The 16,437-nt window shown below is 36.3% G+C and overlaps 1 protein-coding gene across 2 annotated transcripts in view; it reads left to right on the top strand.

The window, feature by feature from the left end:
• The window catches only part of TTC33 (tetratricopeptide repeat domain 33), a 38,923-nt gene extending 29,612 nt beyond the window's left edge, over positions 1–9,311 (top strand). The window contains exon 5 of one of the 2 annotated variants that reach the window (XM_055422125.2): positions 3,161–9,311. In XM_055422125.2, coding sequence (XP_055278100.1) covers positions 3,161–3,514 — 354 coding nt within the window. In that variant the 3' untranslated portion in view covers positions 3,515–9,311. The remainder of the gene's footprint in view (positions 1–3,160) is intronic. The other variant, XM_055422124.2, reaches the window with a different exon arrangement.
• The last annotated feature ends 7,126 nt before the right edge of the window (positions 9,312–16,437 follow it).

Below are 16,437 nucleotides of genomic sequence, written 5' to 3'. Positions count from 1 at the left end.
TAAATAGTCATTTATCAGATCTACACAAAAGGTAAATAGCAAATAACCTTTTAAAGGTATTAACCTATTAACACTGCTCACTTATTACTGAACATCTTTTTTCCATTACAAACATCATTTACAATATATCAGGATCAGAATATTGTTCCGGTATTTGGCATCATGGGAATTAAAAAAAATTAATAAATGTTGGCATTTGGTAAACCCTATTTAAATATAAAATAACTTAGATTAGTTCATTTCATCATTCAGTTTACCCCCATTATAAAGTGCTATCAGTAGCACTATGGAGACAAAACCACTAACAGATTGTGTTGAAGAAGGAAGAAAGTAGAATTCAGAAGAGTAATGGTAATAAATGCTTAGACTGAAAAGTTGCTAAGCTTGGTGAGCAGAGAAATGGAAAAGGGTAGAAGCTTATGAAATTGAAGTATTCATTGTGTAAAGTTTACTATAAACTGGTACTTAATGAATTTCTCACCTTATCTGGACTATACCTTGTATGTAGCAAAGGCTCAGTAGGTCAGAGTTGGCTGTAAGCAGTGTCTTCTTTTCATTTTTGTTTTGACTGAACTATATATACCTAATAACTAATTTCTTAACAGGTGTTTGCAAATCTAATATAGTGGTGCCAGATTTCCTCTGTGTCATCAAGTAAATTAAAATTTTTCATACTTTTATTAGACTTTTATAGTTGAAAACAAAACAAAAAAATCCCAAAGAAATTGCTTCTAAATCTTGAGTTTAAAATCACTGGTAATGGTTTTAGTAAGTTGTGGATAACTTAGATTTTTCTGATACTTTTGTAAATATATGATTACTTCTAATTACCAAATAGGGTATTTATCAAATTCTCAAAAATAATATAGAATTTTGATGAGAAAATAATTGATTGAAATAATTTCAAAACGATAGTCCGAAGGAAGATTCATAGTGATGGAAACAAGTTTAACCAGAGATTGTCTTTTTTCCTTGCCATTTGACATAGTCATCTTTTCTCTCTTTTGTCTGAAGACTTAAATCATATCACAATTGGAAAAAGAAATTCAAGGAATTTAGTTTTCTAACAGGTTAATAGCAAAACAAATAAAAGTCTAGCTTATAATACTTTTTACCCATTTCTCTGTTAATAAAATCTTACAAATCATTATCTGTTTTACTTACAAGTGTTTATGGTAATGGAGAAAATCTCTAAGACATATAGCAAAGACTGTCCTATAAAGAAAGAAAATAAAGTGTAGATGAAACAACAGAGCTATTTTGAATCAGCCAATGAAAGTAAAATTATTCAGTATTTTAAGTTTTCAAAATAAGAGTACCAGTGGTCCAACTGTTACTTTTTTCCCCTTGGTAAATTTCTTTATATGTATATTGTGAAATTATTGGAGGAATCAAAAGTGATTCCCTCCCCCCATTTAGTATGATTTTAGGACTCTATTTGGAAAAAATCTAAATTTTTGATTTTTAGGTAAACTTAAGCTATTATTTTGAAACACTGGAATAGAAAAAATACTTTTATTCATTGTCATAATGAAGGGAATACTGTAAAAAATATACAGAAAAGAAGCTAAAATTTTTAACATCTAACAGTTCTTAATATATCCATATGGATAAAAACCTAAGAAAACACGTAGGTAAATTAAACAGGCAGTAAGTTAAAAGTCAATAGTTGGATATATATCTATGAGTAATATTTAGATTTTTATGTGAAGCTGAGTGTGTATGTTAGAAAATGGTCACAGGTTTACTTTGTTTTTCATTTTCTAATTCTTTGAGGTGTAAAGTTAGGTTTTTGCTTGAGATCTTTTCTGTTTTAAACATAGCATTTATCACTATGAACTTATACTTAGTTTTGCTTTTGTAAATATACCATCCTATAGCGTAAGGATTTTATAGTTTCATTTTCATTTCAAGATACATTGTAATTTCTCTTTTGAGTTCTTTGACTCACCGGTAGTTTAAGAGTGTGCTGCTTAACTTCCATGTATTTGTGAGTTTTTCCAGTTCTATTGATTTCTAGCTTTATTCTGTTGTAGTTCAGAAAAGATATTTGGCTTGTCTTCTTAAATTTAAGACTTGTTTTGTGACCTGAGATGTGGTCTGTCCTGGAAAACGTTCTGTGTGTTCTTGAGAATAATGTGTATTCTGCTGCTGTTGGATGAATCTTTCTATATTTGTCTCTTAGGTCCTTTTGGTCTATAGTGTTGTTCAGGTCTTCTGTTTGCTTGTTGATCTTATGTTGAAATGTTCTATCCACTATTGAAAGTAGAACATTGAAGTCTCCTGCTGCTGCTAAGTCGCTTCAGTCATGTCTGACTCTGTGCGACCCCATAGATGGCAGCCCACTAGGCTCACCCATCCCTGGGATTCTCCAGGCAAGAACACTGGAGTGAGTTGCCATTTCCTTCTCCAATGTGTGAAAGTGAAAAGTGAAGTCACTCAGTCGTGCCTGACTCTTAGTGACCCCATGGACTGCTGCCTACCAGGCTCCTCTGTCCATGGGATTTTCTAGGCAAGAGTACTGGAGTGGCTTGCCATTGCCTTCTCCGTGAAGTCTCCTACTAATACTTTATTGCTGTATGTTTCTCCGTTTAGTTCTGTCAGTGTTTACTTTATACATGTCAATGTTCTGACGTTATGTATTTATCTATAATTATTATATTTTTCTGGTGAATTGGTTCTTTTATCATTATATATAATGTTCTTCTTTGCCCTCTTGTGACACTTAAGACATGTTATCATTATTATGATCTAAACTTTTGGCTTCAAAGATATGCATTCCTGATGCCTTTCTGATCGTGAGCTGACCCAAGAAATCCCCAGATTTACACGTTTGTCGATCTCCAGAAGCTGAACAGTGCATTTGACTTGTTTTGAGCCATAATATCAATACCTCTATTTTAATGGACTTTTTGGTCCTTATCAACAGTTTTGTCAGCTACTTTCTTTTATACTTTTTGACCCTTTTTTTTTTAACCATAACCATCATTCCAGTACATTTACCATTTTTTTAAACCATAACCATCATATCTAGCACAGCTCTAACTTCCATCTTTACATTGTAATACAGTGAGAAAAAGAGAGAGGCATCTTGTGGCTTATATTAAATACATTCCTTATTAAAACTAAGCAAAGAAGTCTGACCTTTTCTTCCCTGTAGGCAATTCGAAGTTTTCAAGTAGCCCTTCACATCTATCCAATGAACCCTGAGATATGGAAAGAAGACCTTTCTTGGGCAAGAACACTCCAGGAGCAGCAGAAAGTAGCAGAGAGGATTAAAAAGAGTGAAGTACCAGCAGAAGTAACACATTTCTCACCCAAGTCAATTCCTGACTATGACTTTGAAAGTGATGAAATTGTTGCTGTTTGTGCAGCTATTGCTGAAAAACAGAAGACAGTTGCAGCAAATAAAACGATGGTTATTGTGTCAGCTTCTGGGACTGTAGAGACTGTGACCGAGAAGGAAGATGGTGCTTCACCGCCGGATGGCTCTGTTTTTATCAAAGCCCGATGAAGCTCAGCAAGAGTCGCTTGAATCCATCTTTGATTACCACTTAAATTTTAGGCGTGGGGTCATTTCGTCTGGAGAAACAGGGTAAAACTCCCGCTTGTGTTTTTCAGATGAGACATATAAAACTTAAGTGAAAGAATTATTGTATAGTTTTTGGACTGTGCTTTGATAAGGTGTGATTTCAGCTCAAGATTAAAATTCTGAGTACATGGTTTTTGATTAAGAAGTTTAATCCAAATATATAACTGAATGCATTTTCAAGATATAACTTGAAAAGTAAGTTCTCAAATAGTGAATAACTTGATGGCCAGTGTTATTAAAATATTGACTTGTTGGTTTTTGTTTTATAATAAAGGAAGTAGGCTTCTTTCCCTGCTAGAAATATACTGCTGTTCCTATTCACTCTTCTTTTTCTCTTGTTTCATTAGAGTAAGTCAGTCACAAAGCTTGAATCTTTTTGATACTCATTTTGATTCAGAGTTGTCATTTGGTCCTATGTAGGATCTTGAAAGTTTGAAAATGCATGCAAATGTGTACGCTGAACATTTTCTGAAGTTTCTCTTAATTTTGATTTGTGCTTTTAACTTTATAATTATTATAACAATGATAGTTGCCACTTTCAGTATTTGTTAGATGTGTGAGATACTGACAAATGTCAGAATCATGGTTTATTTTTTAAATTATTAAGGTAGATAGAGTAGTCCTTAGCACCAAGTGAGTCATTTTAAAGATGTGAATTTTTTAAAAAAATCAGTGGCTCTTATAGATATATCATGACAAATTGCACTACTGTTTTCCCAGTCAAAAGCAGTATTTTCTTTTACTTATTTTTAAAAGATTAAAAACATTAAAAACAACTTATTTCTTGCTGTAATTTCCTAGCTGATGGTCTAGAATTCCTTTTCTAGTTAACTTTTATGGAACTGCTCAGTAAAATGAGAAACAATCACAATTTTAAATGACTCAGTTATACTTTTCTAAAAATTGAGGGGGAAAAGTAGATATGTTATTGAAATAAAGGAGTGAATAACGTTAGGCGCAACATACACAGAAACTGAAATGTGATTTACGGTTTAATCCCATGAGTAGAAAGGATATATTGAAGGATATATTTCATTGAAAGGTCACCATCATATCCACAAATCAATACTGTCATTGCTAATGTTAATTATTATAGTACAGTTACATAGAACTGCTGGGTACTGTTATTTCTGAAACTCAGGAAGCTAGTATTGGTATTTTATCCTTGTTAGAGAGGAAGTAAGTTACTTTTTATTTTAAGGAATTTTATCTTGCCCACTGGGAGCATGTACATGTAACGGTCAGAGATGGCTGAAAAACATTTTTATTAGTGGAATGCTTACTTCTTATTTTCAGAGTTGGAGAAGCCAGCTTTTGCCTCGAAAAGTACTATTTCTTTCCCCTAAAGTTATATCAGATAGTTCGCTCTGGTTAGAGAAGTTTGTTTTAGAAAGATCCAAAAAAAAAAATACTAATAATATTTTATTTTGTTTAATAATGCATATTCTTCAAGGGCAGGTAGATGGGTATGTAGAGAAATGTGCACTTACTGTTTCATATCTTGTTTCGAGTAACTGATGTTGATTGTATAGTTTGTGAATAAATAGTTTTTTTTGCTTTTAAGGGTTTGCCTATTACTTTGTGTTAGCTTTTGAAAAAATTTGATTAATTTATTCCTTATGTGAAAATAAAATATATAAGGCACCTTGTATGGTGTCTTGTGTATGAAGTACTCAGTAAATGCTAGCTGTTTCTATGAAGCTCTTGAATTGATTTTATTTAACTTCACTTTCTTCTGATTTTAAGAAAGGAGGAAAATTTCTTTGTAATTTTTCCATACTTGGAAGTGAGAAGTCACTACTTCTAATACTACAGGACGGATGGCTTTCAGTTGGGGACTGTTCTTCGTATAAGGTTTATACCTCAACCCAAAAGAAACAAGATCCAGGATGGGAGTGCATGTAGCTGCTAGATTCTATTTATGAATCTACTGTTGCCTCTGTCCTGGCATCAGTAGGCCAGGTTAGTCTCTTTCTTACACAGAGATAAGACATAAGATGGTTTAGATGCAAGATGGAGGAGAGAATGAAATAGTGATTTATGGAGGAGAAAGGGATCTCATTTCTTCAGGCTCCCAAAAATGCTTAGTTAGCACTCCTTTGTGTACGAAGGGGAAAATGCATACATTATTTTATAAGGATGTGAAAACTGATAGATCTATACAGGTAACTGTAATAGCAAATTCGTTCAATCTGAGGCAAATAATTGATGTTCATGATAATGATATAATTAAAGATATTTAATATACTTTCTGAAACAGCACTAAACACTAATATTATATTGAACATAATTTGTAGTATTCTTTCTAAAAATGTGTGTGGCATAGATACTCATTAGTCAGTACACTATATAATCCAGACCATATCTGATAATTTGAGAATCATTATTCTCTAGACAACAGGTTCTTAGATTATAAAGTATTTATCTTAAATGTGCTAACAAATACTACATAAACACATGCAAGGTTTAGACCACAAAACTTGGATCTATTTTATTTTTTTGTAATTCTTTTTTTTTAAATTTTTTTTCTACATTTTTTAAATTGGATAATAATAACTTCACATATTGTGATGATTTCTGCCATACATCAACATGAATCAGCCACAGGTATACATGTTTCCTCTCTTGAACCAAGATCTACTTTAATGGGAGCCTGTGTGCAGGGTTTCATGGTACACTTCAATATGAAATTAGCTTTTAAATTGATGTTATATGGCAAAACTATAAAGAAGAGTTTAAATAAAAAAAGCTTTGGCTCAGAATGCAAGTGTTTTCATGATTATAACTGACCAATATAGCCTTTTCAGTTTGAAAATTGTGCTTTGTATAATGACGTCAAAAGCTCGTTTCCCTGCCTTTCTCAGCAGCAGGAAATTGTTGATAATTTCTTTAATTTCAGGCTTCATGAGTCAGAAGCCTTTTAAAATTGATTTGGACTTTGATTTCATGACATACATGTATCTAAATGAGTTGTACATTGACATAAGAACCATACTTCTATACTTGTCTTCAAATCAATAGGTTATATTAAGTGTGTTTTTCTTTAGAGATTATTATGAAACTGGTGTTGTGTTTTGTAACTGATGACATTTTAGGATTGAGAAAGTAATGGTTTTTTTTAAGCCAATAATAAAAATACACAAGTTTGTAAATGATTCACTCATTACTAAAGTAAAATGAAATATGTCACTTTACCTGCGTGCAATTAAATATGCCTACTTGAGTGAAAGAGGGGATGGCCCTATAGCCAGTGTACCATGAACTGTGCATTAATGTGTATTAGGTGTGAACCTCACTTGCTGTGTGTGCCAGAGTGGAAGAAAGGGTGAGAAATGATAGTCTATAGTTGGTTGAGAAGGCAGAAGGATGGGGAAGGGGATGGCTTTTTTTCCACGGTGCTTTGGACATCCATTAACCAAGGAATTCTGGTCTTTCCCTTTGTTCCTCCCTGCCATCTCCCCAGTAAAGGGGGTTTAAGATAGAGAACTGGACATGCAAGCCTCTTTCTGCCTTTGTTTTTTGGAATGTGTCATGCCTGCAGACAGCCTATGTTGTGGTCTCTTGTTGGAAATGTATGTTTTGCAGCGAAGACTGTCTGTCCCTGCGAGAGGAAACCTGTAGTTGTTTAGGACTGCCCATGCCTCGGTGAGCAGGTCTGTCTAATTCTGGGTTTGATACTAGGTGGCCATTGTTGTCACAAACCTAAATCATATCCTTTAACCTAGACTTTTTCAGCAATAAATCTGACTTTTAAATCTCTGCATGACCTTTTGTCTCTCAAGTGGTTCAAAAGTCAGGAAGGGAAAATGGGTGTTACTTTATGAGTCCCTCATAACAAAGATTACTGTAGATTATTTCAACGTAAGCATGAGGCAAAAACCAAATTTAATTTTAGAAATTTTTTTTTAATCATGGAAATTCTATTGAAAATGGGCAATGTTTAATTACAAGGCAATATGCAAACACTTGTTTGGCATATTTAAAAGGTCTACTGACTTAGCATTGTGCTAGACCACAATATTGATTCTAGATTTAATTTGAAGGAGAGGATATGAAACAGTATCTCTGCCCACCCTGTCAACTTTCTTGAGTGTAATTTTGCATATAATAAAATGCACTTATGGTAAGTTTAAGTTTGAAGAGTTTTGACACTGCCATCAAGATGGGGAGTGTTTCTATCACCCAGAAAATTCTCTAAAGTTTATTTATAATCAGCTCCCTTCCACCCCACAAACACTGTTCAACTAGTGACTTGCTTTCTGTGACTACACACTGATCTGACTTTTCTAGAATTTCAAATAAATAGATCATACAATATATGCTCTTTCTGATTTTCTTCACTTAGCATAATACTTTTGAAATCCATCCATGTTGAGATTCACCCATGCTGTTGTGTACTGTATTCCTTTTTGTTGCTGAGCACTACTCTGTTGTATGGATATATGACGATTTGCTCTTCATATCTGTTGACAGACATCTAGGTTGTAGATGAACATCTAAGTTTTGATCTGCTGTGAATAAAGTTGCTGTATGCATATGTCACAAGTCTGTGTATGAATATATGTTTACCTGGGGATTGAATTGCTGTGTTTTATGGTAAGTATATGTGTAGCTTTAGAGGAAACTGAATCTTCTAAGATATTTGTACTGTTTTGCATTCTGACCAGCAATGTATTAATTTTCTGTTGTGCCATATCCTTGTCAATGCTTGGTATTGCTGTTGGTTTTCATTTTAATGACTTTAGGGCTTCTCTGGTAGCTCAGCTGGTAAAGATTCCACCTGCAATACAGGAGACCCCCTTTGATTCCTGGGTCAGCCAGGTGCGCTGGAGAAGGGATCCGCTATCCACTCCAATTTCCTGGCCTGAAGAATTCCATGGACTGTATAGTCCATGGAGTCATAAAGAGTCGGATGTGACTGAGCAACTTTCACTTTAGTGACTTTCGTGGATGTGTAATGGTATCTCATTGTGGTTTTAATATCTATTTTCCTGATGATGTTGAGCATCTTTTGTATGCTTATGTGACATTTGTATATCTTTTGGGAAATACCTTTCAGAATATTTTGTCCATTTTTTATTTGGGTTATCTTATTTTTGAATAATAAAAGTTTTTATATATTCTGGATAAAAATCTTGAGATATATGTATTGTGAATACTTTGTTCCCATGGTGTGGCTTCCTTTTTTGTTTTTCATTTTTTAAAAAAATTATCTATTTATAACTGCGTTGAGTTTTAGTTGCAGCATGCATGCTCTTTGTTGCAGTGCTGGGGCTTTTCTCTAGTTGTGGCGTGTGGGCTAGAGAGAGCATGTGCTTGGTAGCTGTGGTGCATAGGCTTAGTTGCCCCTCCACATGTGGGATCTTAGTTCCCTGAACAGGGATCGAACCTGTGTGTCCTACATTGGAAGGTGGATTCTTAACCTCTGGACCACCATGGAAGTCTCTGCTCTTTTCTTTTCTCAGTGATATCTTTTGAAGAGTGGAATTTTCTAACTTTAATGAAGTCCAGTTGTATTTTTTGTGTGCTTACAAGATCAGAAAGAATTTCTCTTCTCTCGTAAAAGTTTTACAGTTTTAGCTTTTATATTTAGGTCCAATTCAAGTTAATTTTTATGAAAGGTATGAGGTAAAGGGCTAGGTTCCTTTTTTGGTTTTCAGTTATTCAGGTACTATTCATTAGAAAAAGACAACTACCCTTTCCAATTAAAATACCCTCACCATGTATTTGAGGATCTGAGTTCTGTATTCTCTTAAACTGATCTGTATGTCTATTAAACTTTTTTTTTTTCTTGGCTGTGTCTTGTAGCTTGTGTTATCTTATGCTGTTCTACATATACTGGCAAGTTGTGAATGAAGACAGTTTTCCTTCTTTTCGAACTGAATGCTTTTTATTTCCATTTCTCACATTATTACACTGGCTAGAACCTCTAGTACAATAGTTCCCCAATCAAGGATTGATCCTTGGCCCTCAGTAGTGAAAAAGTATCAAGTTCTAATCACTGGACTACCAGGAAATGTCCCTGTTCTTAAAAATCAACATGATTTTTCCAACTTTGTTCTTTATTTTCCAAAGAATTCTTGAGCTGTTCTTATTTCTTCCATATACATTTTAGAATCCTTTGTCTTCATCTACATGTAAGTCTGCTGGAATTTTGGTTGGAATTGTATTGAGTCTGTAAATTGGTTTGGGAAGGACTGCCATCTTAACCATATCACATCTTTGAATCCATGGTCACGGCATAATTGTCATTGTTTTAGATCTTTAATTTCTTCGTAGTGTTTATTTTCTGTAAATGAGTCTTGCCTATATTTTTGTTGTTTATCCCTCGGTATTTCATATTTTTCTAATGCTGCAGGTATTATGTTTAAAATTTCATTTTCCAGTTTAATACTATTACATAGAAATAATCTATTTTTGTATACTGACCTTGTAGCCTGCAACCTTGATAACTCATTTATTAGTTGCATTAGGTTTTTTATAGATTCTTTACGCTGTTCATGTATATTATCAAGTTGTGAATGAAGACAGTTTTCCTTCTTTTCAAACTGAATGCTTTTTATTTCCATTTCTCACCTTAGGTACTGGCTAGAACCTCTAATACAGTGTTAAATAGAAGCTGTGAGAATGGACATTCTTGCCTTATTTATGATCTTTTGGTCTTTCACTGTTAAGTATGGTGGTATCTGTAGTTTTTATATACATCTTTTATTAAATTGAGGCAGTTCTTTCCCTAGTCTGCTATTTGATAAATGTATTTCCTGCATCCATCTGAAGATCATATGATTTTTATTTTTTATTCTCTGAATATGATGAATTCCATGTATTTTTCAAATGTCAAATCAATTGCATTTTGGAGATAAACCCTATTTAGTTATGATGGAATATCCTTTTTAGATCTTTTTTTATTCAATTTGGAATAAGTATTTTTATGACTGTGTTCATGAAAAATATTGGTCTGTAGTTTTCTTTTTGTTGTTTTTTTTGGTCTGTAGTTTTCTTATATTTTTTTTTAGTTCTTGAGTCAGAGTAATGCTGACCTCTTTAAAAATAGAGGTTTAAAAGTATTTCCACCTATTCTTTTCTCAAAGAATTCCTATAGATTTGGTATCTTGTTCAATAGTGTTTATTAGAACTAACAAGTGTTGTCACTTAGACCTAACAGTATCCTTTTTGGGAAGGTTTAAAATGACAAATTAAATTTCAAAAGTGGTTACAACATAGACTTTTGTCAGTTGTGTCACATTGAGTGATAGTATCGTTTGATTAAATTAGAATCCAAAAGAAAGTCCATTCATTTCATTGTTGATATGTCTTAGTCTTTTATAATCTATAGGTTCCCTTTCATTTTTTTTTTTGCAATTTATTTATTTTTTAACTGAGTTGCCTGTCCTTTAGAGTTTTCTGCTTTTTGTGTTCTATCTCTTGCATCCCACCTAACATCATTAATGTTCCTCTTGACCTGCATTTCTTATAAAGTGATTTGTTGATGTTCAGTCACTCAGTCATGTCCAACGACCCCATGGACTACAGCACACCAGGCTTCCCTGTCCTTCACCATCTCCCCCAGAGCATGCTCCAGCTCATGTCCATTGAGTCGGTGATGCCATCCAACCATCTCGTCCACTGTAGTCCCTTTTTCCTCCTGCCTTCAATCTTTCCCAGCATTTGGGTCTTTTCCAGTGAGTCAGCTGTTTGCATCAGGTGGCCAAGCTATTGGAGCTTCAGCTTTAACATCAGTTTTCTGGTAAGAATATATTACGGGTGGTTTTGTATACTTAGACCGAAAGTTAAATATTTCTGGCTATCTCTTTGTAATGTCAGCAGACATTGATTATCATTGCCTAGATTTATTGTTTCATTAGAGGCCACAAAATGGTGATAATTGTTAGAATTTTGGTGCTAGAAAACGTCTTTAAAGAGAAACTTCTCATCAATTATTTTATACCATAGAAATGATTTATGTAGTACAGGCAGTTTATGTATTGGAGGCTTTGTTCTCCCCCTTTATTTAGCACTTTTCAAAACAATAGGTTGGTTGTCCAATATCCTCCAAAGGTGACTAGTAACTGTTCTATTTTTGTATCATTATAAAGTCATGCATTGAGAGATATATATGCTATGTTTCAGTCCTTGCAGTTATTGTTCATATTGATGAATATAATCCTGAACTTCAGTACATGCCAGCTTCATTTTTTTCAATGGTTCTAAATTTTGTTCCACAGAGGAACACAGTAAAACTGTGTAAAAGGCAAGAGAGGGGGCTCTGGATGTCTCTAGATTAAAACCAAGAAAGAAAGAAAAGAAAATTAATGGACTGTTTTATATTTGGAGTATTGAGGGGGAGTATTCTATTTCTATTAATCAGAGGTTATGAATGAATGGTAGAGATACTGATATGAATACAAGGACAAGAAGCCCAACTGTCTTTTCTCCGTTTTCTTCGAGTCCTTTCAGCTTAGAGCTAAAGCCCCATGTGTGACCCAGGGCAGCTCCAGGTTAAACAGTAGGGTCCAATGTTCTCTCTTGCTCTCTTTTTTTCACTAGATGGTGAAAAATGCTGAATGTTCTTTTTAGAATAAGCCAGACTCAACAGTAAAAATTGTTTTGGACTGAACTGTATCCTCTGAAATTCACATGGTAAAGCCCTAACTCCCAATGTGACTGTATTTAGAGGTGGGCCTTTAAGGAGGTAATTAAGGTTGAATGAGGTCATAAGAGTGGGCCTTAATCCAGTGTGACCAGTGTCCTCTTAAGAGACACCGGGGATGCATGTGTACAGAGAAGCCCATGTGGTAAGACAGGAAAAAGGCAGCCATTGCAAGCCAAGGGGAGAGGGCTTGGGAGAAACCGCCTCTGCCAGTGCCTTGATCTTGGACCTTCAATCTCCAGAACTGTGAGAAAATAAATTTCTGTTATTGAAGTCAGCCAGTTCATGGTATTTTGTTATGGCAGCCCTAGCAAACTAATACAGACATATAAACCAACTTAAAAATGCATAGATGATTTGAATGGCCATTTCTCCAGAGAAAATCTACAAATGGCCAGTATGCATATGAAAAGATTCTCAACATTATTTGTCACTGCTGCTGCTGCTATGTCGCTTCAGTCGTGTCCGACTCTGTGCGACCCCATAGACGGCAGCCCACCAGGCTCCCCCGTCCCTGGGATTCTCCAGGCAAGAACACTGGGGTGGGTTGCCATTTCCTTCTCCAATGCATGAAAGTGAAAAGTGAAAGTAAAGTCACTGAGTCATGTCCGACTCTTAGCGACCCCATGGACTGCAGCCTATCAGGCTCCTCCGTCCATGGGATTTTCCAGGCAATAGTACTGGAGTGGGTTGCCGTTGCCTTTTCCTATTTGTCACTGCTGCTGCTACTGCTGCTAAGTCATTTCAGTCGTGTCCGACTCTATGTGACCCCATAGACGGCAGCCCACCAGGCTCCCCCGTCCCTGGGATTCTCCAGGCAAGAACACTGGAGTGGGTTGCCATCTCCTTCTCCAATGTGTGAAAGTGAAAAGTGAAAGTGAATTCGCTCAGTCATGTCTGACTCATAGCGACCCCATAGACTGCAGCCTACCAGGCTCCTCTGTCCATGGGATTCTCCAGGCAAGAGTAGTGGAGTGGGTTGCCGTTGCCTTCTATTTGTCACTGCTGCTGCTGCTGCTAAGTCACTTCAGTCGTGCCCGACTCTGTGTGACCCCATAGACGGAGGCCCACCAGGCTCCCCCGTCCCTGGGATTCTCCAGGCAAGAACACTGGAGTGGGTTGCCATTTCCTTCTCCAATGTGTGAAAGTGAAAAGTGAAAGTGAAGTCGCTCAGTCGTGCCCGACCCCTAGCGACTATTTGTCACTAGGTAAATGCAAATCCAAACCTCAGTGAGACACTGCTTCATATCCATTGTGTGCTCAGTTGTCGTCATGTTTGACTGTCCTGCAATCCCATAGACCTTAGCTCATTAGGCTCCTCTGTCCATGGGATTTTCCAGGCAAGAATACTGGAGTGGGTTGCCATTTCCTCCTCCAGGGGCTTTTCCCTGATGCAGGGATAGAGGCCCATCTCCTATCTCAGCAAGGTTGTTTACCATTGCGCCACCTAGGACAGTGACATTCAGATGGGTGGATTTGCTTGCATCAAATGCATCTGATAGAAGTATATGGATCACACACTCTGAGTGTGAATGAGGGGTGACTCTGAGCCATACTTCATTAATCCAAGAGAGTGAGGAAGTGCATGGATCAGGATCATGGGGAAAGGAAACCCTTCTGGAGTATTGACCTGATCAGGCTGGACCCTCTGTGCTCGTCATACCCACTAGGATGACTATAATTTAGAAGACAGTAACAAGTATTGAGAATGTGGAAAACTTGACGTTGCTGGTGGGAATATAAAATGTTGCAGTCACTTGGGAAAACGTGGCAGTTCCTCAAAAAATTAAATGTGTAGTTAATATATGACTCAGTACTTTCATTCCCAGATATATAGAGAAATATCTCTCCCAGATATAAAGCAGTATCCCCCCCCCCCACAAAAAAAGTACAGAACTGTGGCTATCAGCATTATTAATAACAGCCAAATTAGGGAATCAATTCAAATGCCATCAACTGATGCATAGATAAACAAAATGTGGTATAGTCACACAAATGAAATATTCAGTCGCTTAGTCATGTTTGACTTTGCGACCCCATGAACTGCAGCATGCCAGGCCTCCCTGTCCATCACCAACTCCCGGAGTTTACAGCTGTACATCAGAAAGTACTGATTCATGCTATGTGAGTGAAACTTGAAAATATTATGCAGACAGTAAAGACCACATATTGTATGATTTCATTTATGTCCAGAATAGGAAAATCCATAGAGATGTAGTAGTTGCCCTGGTCTAGGGGGGGAGATGAATTGGGAGTGACTGCAAATGGGTATGTGGTTTCTTTTATTCTGGAATTAGGAATGATGGTTGCACTCTGTGAAAATGCTAAAATACTTTACAAGGAAAATTTTGTTACATGTGAGATTTATTTTAATTAAAAAAAAAAAAAGAATCAGCTAGAATCAGCGTTCTGGGTGGTGAACCTGAAGTAAAGGATGAGTGAGAGTATACCTTGGCTAGTATTGCTAACTTCTGAATAAGACTTTGTTTCTCCTCCCGTGAACATGAGTGATGAATACATTCATTTATATATAAATCTAAACATTGTCTTTGCTGACAAAGGTCTGTCTTGTTAAAGATATGGTTTTTCCAGTAGTCATGTATGGATGTGAGAGTTGGACCATAAAGAAATCTGAGTGCCGAAGAATTGATGCGTTTGAACTGTGGTGTTGGAGAAGACTCTTGAGAGTCCCTTGGACTGCAAGGAGATCCAACCAGTCCATTCTAAAGGAGGTCAGTCCTGGTGTTCATTGGAAGGACTGATGTTGAAGCTGAAACTCCAATACTTTGGCCACCTGATGGGAAGAACTGACTCATTGGAAAAGACCCTGATTTTGGGAAAGATTGAAGGCAGGAGGAGAAGGGGATGACAGAGGATGAGATGGCTGAATGACATCACTGACTCAATGGACATGAGTTTGAGTAAGCTCCGGGAGTTGGTGATGGAGAGGGAAGACTGGCATGCGTCAGTCCATGGAGTCGGACACAACTGAGCGACTGAACTGAGCTGAAATGTTGTCTCATTGTCCATATACATGGAAGAAAAGTAAAAGCCTCTTTAACAAGTAACATACCCTCTGAAAACATCGTGTTTAGTCTTTGGTTGTTGTTTAGTTGCACAGTCGTGCCTGACTCTTTGCAACCCCATGGACTGCAGCACAGGAGGCCTCCCTGTCCCTGACCATCTTCCAAAGTCTTTGGCTAGCATGGTAAAATAGAACACTTTAGAAGTTTTATTTTGTTTCCTTTTCCATTATGGTTGATTACAGGATATTTTTTAAAATATATTTATTTTTTAGTTGAAGGATAATTGCTTTACAGAATTTTGCTGTTTTTGTCAAACCTCAACATGAATCAGGCACAGGTATACATATATCCCCTCCCTCTTGAACCTCCCTCCCATCTCCCTCCCCATCCCACCCCTCTAGGTTGATACAGTGCCCGTTTGAGTTTCCTAAGCCATACAGCAAATTTCCATTGGCTATCTATTTTACATATGCTAATTAAGTTTCTATGTTACTCTTTCCATACATCTCACCCTCTCCTCCCCTCTCCCCACTGTCTTCATACATCTCACCCTCTCCTTCCCTCTCCCCATGTCCAACAGATCTTTTCTGAGCTAGCTGAAAATCACTAAGCTATCAGGTCTGTGAAAATGACAGTCTTGACTTTCTGGTATCATTCAAAAATATCTTTTAAAAATTGCAAAAAAAATTTTATAACCCCACTCCTGGAGATTATTGCTGCTCAAAGTATGTTCTCATACTGGCAGCGTCACTATACCTAGGATACACCACAGAGCTACTGAATCAGAAAGTTAGTGTTTTCACAAGCTTTCCAGATAACTGATGCATGCTAAAGTTTGAAAAGCAGAGATCTAGAGAATTTACAAGTAGGAAAGGCCACAAGTCTATGCTAATGTTTTGATAATAAATATTGAGATTCTTTACATGTAGCAGGTTAAGCATAATACTGTCTCCGCCACCATCCATACAAACTGGTAATTTTGAGCACACTTTGCACCCAGATCTTGGTTTCTAAATGCCATTCTTTATTAAGTGGCTCCAAGGCTTTGTGCTGTTCTTGCAACTTTACATTGGACATTATCTGTAAAATAAAGAAGTTAAAATATTTCAATTTAAAAAGATGGAGATGACCTGAAACAAACACACAAAAATCACACAAGTTTCCAAAAC

The sequence above is a fragment of the Moschus berezovskii genome, chromosome 18 (genome assembly GCF_049115385.1).
Source record: "Moschus berezovskii isolate FMDL1 chromosome 18, NW_MosBer_1.0, whole genome shotgun sequence".
Lineage (NCBI taxonomy): Eukaryota > Metazoa > Chordata > Mammalia > Artiodactyla > Moschidae > Moschus > Moschus berezovskii.
Note: the sequence above shows the minus strand (reverse complement) of the source record. Positions and strands in the feature narration are given on the sequence as shown.